Source organism: Simochromis diagramma, unplaced genomic scaffold (genome assembly GCF_900408965.1).
Source record: "Simochromis diagramma unplaced genomic scaffold, fSimDia1.1 OVJJ01000038.1, whole genome shotgun sequence".
Taxonomy (NCBI): domain Eukaryota; kingdom Metazoa; phylum Chordata; class Actinopteri; order Cichliformes; family Cichlidae; genus Simochromis; species Simochromis diagramma.
The window spans coordinates 299,126-311,302 of record NW_024387105.1 but is presented as its reverse complement, the minus strand read 5'-3'; the positions used below and the strand labels follow the sequence as shown (position 1 = coordinate 311,302).

The 12,177-nt window shown below is 47.7% G+C and overlaps 1 protein-coding gene across 4 annotated transcripts; it reads right to left on the bottom strand.

Annotated features, from left to right (window-relative positions):
• Window positions 1–1,195: 1,195 nt before the first annotated feature.
• Window positions 1,196–12,047, bottom strand: fhip2b (FHF complex subunit HOOK interacting protein 2B). Of its 4 annotated transcripts, XM_040046638.1 has the most exons (19): window positions 11,334–11,444; window positions 10,172–10,250; window positions 9,970–10,055; window positions 9,810–9,893; window positions 9,180–9,284; window positions 8,649–8,768; window positions 8,563–8,568; window positions 8,413–8,532; window positions 8,029–8,222; window positions 7,828–7,939; window positions 4,430–4,506; window positions 4,191–4,344; window positions 3,946–4,106; window positions 3,760–3,870; window positions 3,553–3,643; window positions 3,273–3,422; window positions 3,049–3,189; window positions 2,861–2,961; window positions 1,196–2,127 (listed from the first exon to the last, which is right to left on the bottom strand). In XM_040046638.1, exons 1-19 carry the CDS (start codon window positions 11,382–11,384, stop codon window positions 2,025–2,027), a joined length of 2,046 nt encoding a protein of 681 aa, XP_039902572.1. In that variant the 5' UTR covers window positions 11,385–11,444; the 3' UTR covers window positions 1,196–2,024. The 4 variants fall into 4 exon arrangements, with proteins under 4 accessions (XP_039902572.1, XP_039902571.1, XP_039902570.1 ...); XM_040046637.1 differs by lacking the exon at window positions 11,334–11,444 and adding an exon at window positions 11,964–12,047 and having other exon boundaries at window positions 8,413–8,568; XM_040046636.1 differs by having other exon boundaries at window positions 8,413–8,568.
• Window positions 12,048–12,177: the final 130 nt, after the last annotated feature.

The following is a 12,177-nucleotide window of genomic DNA, read 5'->3' as shown; positions in this document are numbered from 1 at the left end:
GGAGCCAATCAGATTTTATTTTATTGTTATTTAGGACAGTGCATGTTAATGAACATACATGTAAAAAAAATTACAATGTATGTAAACATACCAGATTATTATATTTCCATCTGTTGTCCATAAAACATAAAAAAATAGACATAATAGACATAATGCTGTCCGTCTGTGGGGTATAAACACGTCTCTGTGGGTTGCAGCTCGTGGTCCTGTCTGAGCTTTCTTTACGCCTAATGAACTGCTTCAGTGGTGGTGGAGCAAGGGAGTGTAAGACTTTATATATTAAACACACTCTTTTAAGTTTCACTAAGTTATTGAAGTTCAGTAATTTTTGTTTTTGGTGGTGGAAAGTCAGTTTTTTGTCAAGTAGTTTTAAACGTCTTTTATAAATGTTTTCAATAGTTTTAAGTGTTGTTGGACAAGCAAGTGACCAGGACGTCAAACAATAGTGCATATGAGAGATGATCATTGAGTAAAAATAAGTTTTTGCAACATTCATATTTAAATTATTACGTATATGATTAAAATTTCGATTATTAAATTTAAGTACCTGGGACACTTTATTTATGTGACACTTGAAGGATAATGTTGGGTCTAGAATGACCCCAAGATATTTAAATTCTGGAGCTAATTCAAGCTCTGCTCCATCCAGGAATATGTTTGACTGCTTCAAGTTTCAGGGGCGTTTTGAAAAATACATACAGACAGTTTCTGAGGTGTTCAACATTAGGCATGAGTCCTCCAGCCAGCTCTGCATTAATGCTAAAGCAGCTGTAAGATCTTTTGCCACCTGCTGGACACTATTTGCTTGTGTATATATATAACTGCATCATCCGCATACATTTGAGCAAATATATTTGGAAAGACTTCAGGTAAGTTTTTTATAAAAAGAGAGAACAATAAGGGCCCAAGAACGGATCCTTGAGGAACCCCTGTATCACAGTCTAAATATGGAGATTTAAACCCGTCCAACACCACACACTGTTTCCTGTGTGAGAGATATGAGGCAAACCACTGAAGAGCCTGACTGGAGATATTAAACCGAGTCCATCTGGACAACAATATCTGATGGTTTACAGAGTCGAAAGCCTTCTTCAGATCTAAAAATACAGCTCCAACACAGGGACTCTTGTCCAGCAGGCTCTTCAAGTTCTCCACTAACATACACAGGGCAGGATCTTTCAAGGACACCACGACAGACGGCTGTCAGCACTTTTATTGTCTCACACATGAAACTCTTCATCATCATCATCATCAATTATACAAAGCTTTTTCATAGTGTTTGCTCAGTGGACCAAAAGTATGTGGACAGGTGTTCCCGCCAAAGGGAGGAGTGACTTCGATGTGACACTTGCCATGTGAAAGCAGCAGGAAGTCCATCAGGCAGTAAAGTTTCATCCAGTGAAGCTGATAAACAGTTTCTCTCTTTCACCAGAAACTAAGCAACATGGTTGCACGGTGATTGACAACATTTAGGGCGGGGCTAATGATGAATGAGGACTCGGCCCCATGAGGGTTTCTCTGTATTTAAATGCGTGTTCAGCCAATCAGACGGCTCATTAACCCTGGCTCCATTCATCAAACCGCGCCCACACAGTCAATGAGATTCACTGACATGTCACATGACAGGCATTGCTCACTTTGACAGTGTGTTTAATCGCAGTTTCTAAGTGTAACGTGCTGACATCACTCCATGTGATCGTCCAATGGGAACGTCTCACTGACATGTGACACATTCAAAACTGGACTCTGACACCACTTCCTGTTTGTTTAAAATCAGCTAAAGACTAAAACCATAAATAAACGTGCTGACCAATCAAACGCAGAGTGACGCCGAGGTGTTCAGGTCGCCTCAGAAACGGCACCAAGACATCGGCCAGTTTTTCGCTATACAAGAAGAACTTAAAAAAAAGAAAAAAAAACAAAAAACACTTGAGGACTCTGAATCTGCTTCTTCCTCCCAGGTGCACCTGCAGCAGGTGAGCCAATGTTTACATGTTGATCTGTAATCCAAAGTTCCAGGTGACTCAGTCCTGGTCCTGGGGCAGCTTGACGAAGGCGATGGCAGCAAGCTCCTTGCAGAACTCCTCGAGGACGATGACTCCTTTGAGCAGGGTCAGGTGATCCAGTCTGTGGACACACCCACAGGAGAACTCAGGTGAACACAGGACCAGCAGCGCTCACAGTCAAAACAGCTGAGTTCAGTACAGGTGGAGTCTGGAGTATGACGGCAGACTGCACAGGGCTGCAGCTACTGATCACCGAGTAAGAACATTTTTGTCTTATTAATGAGCGATAATAAACACACAAAGAGAGAAAACTTCTTATTTGTAAGCACTTGAAACAGTTTTTAATATCATTTCAAAGCCTTGTAATAAATCTAGGGCTCCTCGCACCCCCCTCTAGACTCACGCCTGTACACTTCCATGTAAAACGTGACGGCTGCCGTCAGCCTGGAGCGAACTGTGGGGTTAAAACATGCCTCAGATTATCTGGAGAGCTGTGTGTGTGTGTGTATGACACAAGCGGTGGTGGGTGGAGCCTACTTCACATCACGGTTTGTTGAGGCTCCGACTCCTGCAGCTCTTTCCCAGTCAAGGTTCTAATGGTGGACACCATGTTTCCTGTCACGCTACCGTCTCCCTAACGGCTCCGCCTCTATGCTCTTCCCGCCTCGTTTCTACTGCAGCAGCTTTCACTCGAAACGCTCGTGTTTCCGTCATTAACACATTAAACAAGCATCAAAGAAGAATTTGTGCAGAGACATTTTATAATCGAGTCACTCGATGAGTCGCTGCAGCCCTGGTAAGTGTGTTTACGGCGCCAGGCGTGGCTGGAGTGAGGCGTTACAGCAGGTAGTTACCCGGGGTCGTGCGGCAGGCCCAGCAGCGCTCTCCTGGTGTTCAGCAGTCGCTCGCTCAGGTTAGAGACCTGCTGGATCCTCTGCATCAGCTCTCCCATCACCTGGCACACACACAGGTGATAAAACAGACATGCCCTAACTTAAAAACAAATGCATGGCCCCGCCCTCCTCTGGAGAACGTGTCTCACCCTGATGAGGACAGAGAAGAGTGACCTGGAGGACTGAGACAGGTGTATGTAGGGGTTGAGCAGGTACTCGTGCAGCAGAGGGTGGCTGAACGCCGACAGCCTGGAGAGAACAGCCGTCAGCTGCAGGTTCAACTCGTACGGCTGCAAACACACGACATCATCGTCATCACCTGCACAGGTGAGCCAGGGGGAACCACGCAGGGCACAGGTGTGTGTCTGTGTACCTGCTCCAAGAGGCGTCCCAGACGGTCAAAGAGAACTTTTAGCAGGTGACCTTCAAAGAAGGAGGCGGAGTCTTTACCTGACGACAGGGAAAGAGGGGGGGGAGTAAGCGGCCAATCCCAGGACAGCGAGAGAGCCTGACACTCGGTCACCTGAGGAAATGGGAGGAGTCAGACAGGGTTTGACTGTAGGGTCAGAGACCAGTGACAGCTGTGTGTGTGTGTGTGTGTGTGTGTGTGTGTGTGTGTGTGTGTGTGTGTGTGTGTGTGTGTCTCTTCTGACCAGTGTGTGAGCGTCGTGGACGTACGTCTCGTATCCTCCTTCCTGCAGCAGCTGAGACGACCGCACCTGAACAGGAACCAAACACAGGAAACTACACACACACACACACACACACACACACACACACACACACACACACACACAGTCGTGTTTTGTTCCTCGGGTTAACTCGTTACTCTCTGTGCAGCGCAGCTTCAGGTGCGTTACCTGTTGATGACATCATCAGCTGTCTGGGGTCCGGGTGGAGGAGGCGGAGGGGGGTGGGGACTGTCTGAGAAGGTCAGGCTGTCGGAAAAGAAGGGGTCGTCCTCTGGGTCTCTGATACACAGGAAACGCATCATCAGCCGCGGACAGCTAAGACACAGGCCAACCCGCCACACATGAAGCACCTACTCGCTGTCCTCGCCACTCTCCGTCTGCCGCTCCTCCTGTGCCGAGGCAGGTGGACTCAGGTAACTTTGAGTGTGCAGGAAACTCAGCACCAGCACGTCCAACACGTCCCTGTGAGGCTTCTGGAGCAGCTCCTCCACCAGACAGAGCGACACCATGCTGATCTGAGGACACACAGTCGTTTCTATGCTTCCCGTCTCTGCACTCTAGCTAGCTGCAGGTCTCAGCTCGAGTGGGCGTGCTCTCACCTGGTCAGAGATGTGGTCGCAGCGGCGCAGCAGCGGCTGAGCGGCGTCGCTCCGCAGCAGGAAGTGGACGAGCTGATCCAGCAGAGATGAGGACTGGACGAGCCTGACAGTGGCACAGAGGACGGAGGTGGAGCCCAGCACCACCTGCTCACACCTAAACACACACAAACACACACCTAAGATCTGATAGGACCCCCACTTCCTGTGAGGAGGATGACGATGGATGATGAAGGACTCACGTGTCCAACAGCTGAGGCTGAAGAAGCTCCACCAACCAGAGCTGATGAACACACACAGCCAACTTCACTGACAACACCTGCAGACACACACACACACACACACAGTGAGGTGTGAGTGGAGATTAGATGGTTTTGTTAGCATTAGCAATAGCTTAGCAGCAGTGTTAGCATTAGCACTATCAAATGTATCTTGATGCAATCACCCAGGCACGGAAACGAGTTGGTTCTGTTCATCTGGCAACAACGTAGCAACAACCACTGATTGATGATCTCTCACACACACACACACACACACACACACACACACACACACACACACACACACCTGTTTATGCTAATGATCATAAACTGAGCTCACAGCCCGCTGTTCACCAGTGCTGCTCGTGTCAGCTATTGTGCAGATGTCCTGCTTACGAGGTTGGAGACCTGCAGTCAGCTGATGATGAAACCTTTTCTACGTCCAGATGAACAGAAGCAGCCTTTGGGAACCATCAGCTGTACTACAGCGCTGAGGATCATGACATCATCAGCTCGACGCATCATGGGACCGTGGTTAACACGAGCTGGCGATGGAGCAGACGCAGGTAGAAGCTGTGTTTACTGTGAAAGTTAAATCGAGGACATTGCCCAATATGTGCAAATAAAGAATAGTAAGTCACCCCATCTTCACTGTACACGAGGCATCCCTCAGTTCAATTCTAGGCCCCCGGTTATGTTCACCCTATGACTTGCTCAGTGTGTGCAAAAATGTAGACAATTATTTATGCTGATGATACGGTAATTGTTACACAAGCCAAACAGCTGATGATGCAGCCCATCAGCTTTCATTGGCATTACATGATTTACAAAAATGGCGGAATGACTCATGTCTGTGCCTTAATGTTAAAAAGACCGTATCAGTGATCTTTAGTAAAACTATAACAACCGTGGCTGCAGTGAAAGTTCGCTTGGGTGCACAAGAACTAATTATTGTTGAGGAATTTAAGTATTTGGGAGTGCTGCTAGACTCAAAATGATCCTTTTAAAGAACACAAACAATGTAGTGAAAACTGTAAATGTTAACATACAGAACTTTAGACATATCCGCACATCATTAACAGACACAGCAGCGACTACATTGCTGCACTCTATGACACTGGCTCATATTGAATTTATATAGAGAGATATAGATAGAGAGATAGATATATTGAATCATATTGGTAATTTACAAAGTTATACATGGTCTGGCGCCTCCACCAATGAGTGATTTTATTGAAAAGTCTAGCAGTGTTGCCTCGACTGACCCGAGCCACTGTGAGAGGGGATTGTGAATCTGCATTTAGACCTTTTCACAGATGCTCTGTCATATCAGGGAGTGAGCTTCTGGAATAGTCTTCCTTTGCTAGCGAGGGAAAGTTTCCCTCTCTGTAAGAGTCACTTAAAGGGCGGCTGAGGGACACAATAACATGTGATCATGGTTAGTAATCATGCTTCATATTGGACGTGAAAAAGAGTTAGTGTTAGGGCTGCTCGATTATGGCAAAAATGATAATCACGATTATTTTCACTGAAATTGAGATCTCGATTATTTGACGATATTTATTTAACAATAACAATGTGTTGAATAATGACTTTAAAGATTGTCAAAAAATAATATAAAATAGTGCAAATACTGATAATAGTGCAAATGTTTGCAATATAAGAAACAAATGAAGAATGTAAACATCTATGTTTAGTGAACTTTGCAGTGTTGCTCTGTGGTGCAGCTACGACACTGTAGCAAAGTTTACACACTGTGTCTACTTGATCCACGTCTGACTGAACCCATAATGTTTCCAACCACTGAAGTTTTTTTTACCTCTCTTTTCAACCAACGGCAGTCACTCTCCTCTCCAAATAACTTCTGCTTAGCTTTCCGAGCTTCCCTCGGGTCCTCTTAATCAGCGGTCCCCAACCCCCGGGCCTCGGACCGGTACCGGTCCGTGAGTCGTTTGGTACCGGGCCGCGAGAGTTGAGGCTCAGGTGTGAAATGTCTGGTTTTCAGGGTTTTTATCGGTTTTCAGCGTTATTTTGTTAGCGTTTTTATCGTTAACTCGGTTTTCCTGGGTCTTTTCACGTGTGTTATGAATAAATCTTTTTTTCGGTACCGGTACTAGTTTTATTTTGTTGTATTTATCCGCGACACCTTAAAGGCCGGTCCGTGAAAATATTGTCGGGCATAAACCGGTCCGTGGCACAAAAAAGGTTGGGAACCGCTGCTCTTAATTGTTGTGACGCGTGTTCGAAATGCAGAGAGGTGCGCTCGATTTGCCACACGGAGCAGCGCGAGAGTAAAGCACGAGGGAGGGGCTAATAATCGGCTCAGTCATTTTTAATGATCGTTGAAAGCCCAGATCGTAATCGTGATTAAAATTCGATTAATCGAGCAGCCCTAGTTAGTGTATTACAAAAAGGGAAACAACTATTAGTGTAATGTGTGAGTGCAATATCAGCACAGTCAGGGCATGTGCAACACTGTGCAATATAACTGATGTGTTTCCGTTCTCTATACTGTCCTCTGTTGTGCATTCTTGTTGTCATTGTTTGTTCTAATATGATGTGATCACGTTTTTTGTCCTTGTCACATGACCACTAAAAAGTGTCTCTGTATGTTTTTCCTAACGTGTGTGTAACAGCAGCCTGCCAGAGGGTCTGCAGATGGAAATAAGCCCAATCTGGCATAATTACATTTGTTAGAATGTTCATTAAAAAAAACAGCGGGCTGCTGTAGCAGCGCGGTGTGAGCGGACTATCAGCTGGACAGAGGACGTCTCAAAGGACGTGCTGACGGTGCAGGTGAGCTCGCGAACATTTACCTGTTTACAGCCTTTGACACACGGCGAGGACAACACGGAGAAAGAGCCTGCAGACTGGCAGCATCCTTTGGTCACATGACACTAAAGCTTTCTGCCCACAGACAGTGAGCTGTGTAATGTGAGGCTACAACCCAAAGACCGGCCTCTTCCACAGTCGGCTCACAGTCGGCCCACAGCGAGCCCACGGTCATGGTCCCTGCCAGGAGAGCGTCACACCTGGAGGACCTGAGACGGTCCAAAGATTGCTCAGGTCATGAGTGTGAGCAGCACGGCGAGTCGTTCGCACCCTGGATGCTGCAGGAGAAATTCATCGCTCTGTTTAGCGGCACGCAGGAAAAACTGAAGAGCTCGTCACAGTCGCGCACACCCGAGTGTGAGCTTGAACCTGTTGGATGTGCGCACCTTTGCAGGAGCTCATTTAGACGAGTCTTCCTCCGTATCACCTGTTGGTTTCTCTGTTTACATTTTGCGTGGACAGCATGGCAGCAGCTACCCACAAAGCACTGGCATCCCTGAGCATTATTAGCATTACTAGCAGCTGTGTACCTGTCATGGTAGTATTACCTGTGGTGCCTGTCTCATCAGGTGATCCAGGAAGTCCAGCCAGCAGAAGAAATTGATCATGTGACCCACAGACTGTGAGCTGGGGTCAGTGCTGAGGTGAGAGAACTGAGAGCTGAGGGGAAGAGGAAATGCTGCAGTACACCAGTCTGCAGTACTGCATCGTGCACTACTGTGTGTGTGTGTGCGCGTGTGTGTTCTTACCTCCAGGGCGTGTGAGGCCAGCTCTGCAGCTCTGCAGCGTCCTCCATAGGCAGCAGGGAGTAGAGGTCCTGCAGCCTCACAGCCAGCAGCTCTCCCAGCTGGGTGTGAGTGCTCAGCAGCTCCCCTGAGAACCCAGCCTGCAGCCCGCAGAGCAGCAGGAGGCTCTCGTGGGCCTTCAGACACACTGAGGTGCTCTGTGAAGGGACAGTGATGAAGCGGTCCGTCGTTAGTGCAACACACAGGGTCGCTGCCGCCGACTGCGATTGGTCAGAGCTCACAGTGCTGCGTGCTGACGTCTCTGCTCGTCAAAACTTTCTGCCATCTTTCATTTTCCAGTTATTCAGACGGCACCTGAATGCACCGCGAGATGTTCGGGTTACTGACCTGGCTCTTAGTGAGACCCAGCAGGGCCCTCAGCAGACAGCTCTCTGATTGGATGGGGCCGCAGGGCAGCGGAGGATCTGTCCCCCGACTGGATGCCTGCATGCTGCTCTCTGATTGGTCAGAGCTCAGTGTACTGCTTACTGGTTGGTCTGGAAGCTGAAAACAAAGATAACAGTCATGTGATAATGAGCTCACATCACGTGACAGGAAGTGGACCTAAGACCTTCTGAGGTTACCTGTAAGACGTATCTGAGCGTGTGGGGATCCTGCTTCACTCTGGAGCAGACGACCAATAGGAACTGAGCTTCCTCCTTTTCAGTCTGGGAACCAGGAAGCGCACAGAGGCAAATCAGCTTCTATGGGGCGGAGCACATAGTGACATCATCAGCACAGGCAGTGGTAGAGAGAAAGTGAAGAACGGTTAGCTTTATTGGGAAGATTTAAATAAAAATAAGCAGCTTGAGCTTAGCAGCATCAGTGTCCTTAGGTGTCCTCAGGTGTCCAGGCTTCAGGTCTGTCCCCTGCGGGCTGTCCCCCAGGTGGCTGAGAGATAAAACGCTGCCTTGTTTCCTCTGTGCTGTGCTCAGGTGGAGTGTCTCACCTGCCTACGCTCTGACGACCTCACTACACTGTCTGTAACCTAAACTTCCTGCTGTGTGCGTGTCACTGTAAGCCGTGTGAGGACTGACAACACCTGCAGACACACACAGGACTGACAGGCACAGATGAGCCTCTGCAGTGTGCTGTAGATGTTCCACCTGGTTTACCTGCACAGGTCTGTAGACGTTCACCAGCTGCAGCAGAGGCTTCTGCACCTGAGACAGGAGCTTGGAGAAGAAGAGGAGCACCTGCTGGAACATCCCTGGAGGATACTGAGAGAGGACAGAAGAGTTACAGTGTTAGCTCACAGTTCACCGCGTTTCTGCTCTGAAGCTAAAACTGGATTCAGCACAGAGACCCTCACCTGGAGACAGGTGTTCCTACAGACTGTAAACAAACAATGGCTGCTTCGGACTAAAGCTGCAGTCTTTGTAAAGCAGACTATTCTTGCTGTAAAACCTGATCTCTGAGCTCTAAATCAGGACTTCACCAGCTGATGTCACAATGTCTGCTTCCATCGTTCATATACAGTCTGTGGGTTACACAGGAAAGATCCACCAATCAGAGCTGTGAGCTCCTAACGCTACAGGCCATAAAACCTGACCACGCAGCTCAGTCTCAGTGCCAGGTACTAAAACAGGAAGTAAACAGCGAGCTGTTCCTCTAAGATGGGCACGCTAGCCTTTCAGACAGGAAGTGACCTCATCAACCTGAACATTTATGACTGAAGAGCAGGATCATCATCATCATCCTAGCCTGCAGCTTTCACTGTATCAGTGAGTGTGCAGCACCGTTACCTGAGCCTTCCCCAGTGTGCACAGAGTCTCCAACAGCTTGTGCTGCAGCAGGTACTCCATACAGGCTCCTGTGTCCTCCACGGCCTGATCAATACAGACAGGACATTCAATACTCTGATGGATATGCTGATCAATACAGCTCTGAGTCACACTGACGCACCTGCTGCTTCTCCTCGTACACCAGGATGTCCAACATCTGTCTGAGATGCCAGGGGATGTCCGTCTGTCTGACAGGACGACTGTCATCTACACACACACACACACACACACACACACACACACACACACACACAGAGCAGAGGAATTCAATTGGCTGGTTGTGTGGCTGTGGTAACAACTAGCTGCAGGTTAAAGAGCCTCACCTGTCGTATCGATATAATAATTGGTGATTGATTTCCAGTGATCGACAAACGAGTCAAACAGCTCCACCGTGGGCTCCCTCTGACAGACAGGTGAGATGTGAGGCGGAGTCAAAATGAGTTTAAGAATACTTAACAGACAGGAAGTCCAAAAAAAGCCACAGAGATGGGGTGTTTAGAAAAACTGTGTCTCAGCTGTTGTCCCCCATTATGGATGGAGATCTCACAGTCCAGGAAGGCTAACCAAGACCTTGGTGGTGTTCCAGGGTAGGACAGCAAAGCCCTGTGTTCCACTTCTTCCATGTACAAGTTGGACACACTGGGTGAAACTGGGGAACCCATGGCACACCCATGTTTCTACCTGGAGCACCTTGTATGTGAAACATGTGGAATGAAGACACAGTTCCAAGAGCAAACACATGTCAGCTGAGACTGAAGAAGTCACCCGGACAAAACGTTTCTCCCACTGAAACGCTACGTCCAGATGAAGACAAATTTTGGGGGGCATTTCTTTACCTGGATCATTAAGCATGCATCAAGCCAGGGAACCAATCAGAGTGCTTCATCAGCCCTGACCTAAACTAGCTGAGTACAGATCCATAAAGCTGATCGGTGCCTTCATGTTCTCTGTACTCACTGGTTGCTTTGCCTTCAAACGGCCTGGTTCCGATATAGATCAGAACTTGTTAGCTGATTCAGCCAATTACAAGTGAGCTCCTGTCAGCCCCTCCCACGGCGGCTGACATCACAGCTCTGAGCACAGCAGCTTCTGTTTTGGTTCCAGCAGCTGTAGAACTTCATGTCCTGACCAGGTCACCTGTCTCGATCAGTTCACTAGGTTTATTTATAAAGCTGGTTTTAATTAATTTCAAAAAGCTTTACTGGTATACTCATTAGGTGACAGTGAAGTACAGTAACAGCTGGCACACATACCTGTCTGTCCTGTCTCTACCTGTGCGAGTTCCTGAGCCCTGACACAAACCTATCTCCAGCAGGTAAACACCTGGAGTACTCTGAAGCTAACGTTAGCACCTGTTAGCTTCTGTGTTTACGTTTCGGTGACAGCAGATTGGTTACGGTCAGCAGTGACAAACAGCTCATCCTAGTGACTAACTTTGTCCAACTTTTCACGGAGCTAACAGCAGCTAACTAACTGCTAACTCACCGTCTCCAGCGCGTGCAGCAGCATGCTCGTGAACCTGCCGAACGTCTCCATTTTCCCGCCTAAACCGAGCGACCCCAGCCGACCGTCAGCCCGATTATTCCCGTTTATTCCCGGTTTTCTGCGACATGTCGACCAGCTGTGCTAACAGCTGAGCGCTCCGTGTCAAACGGAAACCTCCACGTAAACACATCCGATCGGAACTTTCACAATAAGACAAGGCCGTCAACGTAACGTATGCTGAGATTTCAGAATAAGCGCTTCAATAATAGTTAAAAACAATCAATTCGAGAGTCGTCGGCTTTAATTAGTTTTAGTAATCAAATTAATTCTAAAAAAGTTCAGCATTAAAGTCAGTGTTAGAAAGCATGATGACCTGCCTCTATCAGTCAGACAGTCTGACGTGAACTTTCAGTTAAATACGAAATTTTAAGGAATCACTGATTATTGTGTGAACCGCAGCATCGTAAATAAAATATGTTTAGTTATAAATAAAGTTTTTGAGTAGTTTGAATTCCGATTTCGTCACAGGTCACATGTGGATCAACCAGAGACACGCTTCTAATGCATTCTGTTCATTTCTGTATGAAAACATGTAGAAATATGCAGAAGACTAAAACAAACTAATTGCACCTGGAGCCGCACGGACAGCATCAGAGGGACGCTCAGCTGGTCTGAGCATTTGCATCGTCACAGGTGAGGTGAGGGAGGGGCTTCCTAGGTAAAAGGCGCTGCAGCCCCGCCCTCTTCTGTCAGAGACTCAGGTGGAGCTCAGTGAGAACGTCCAGGTGAGTTCCTCTGTTTCAGGTGAGTTTCTGTGACATCATTTCGAGCCTGTCATCAAGGT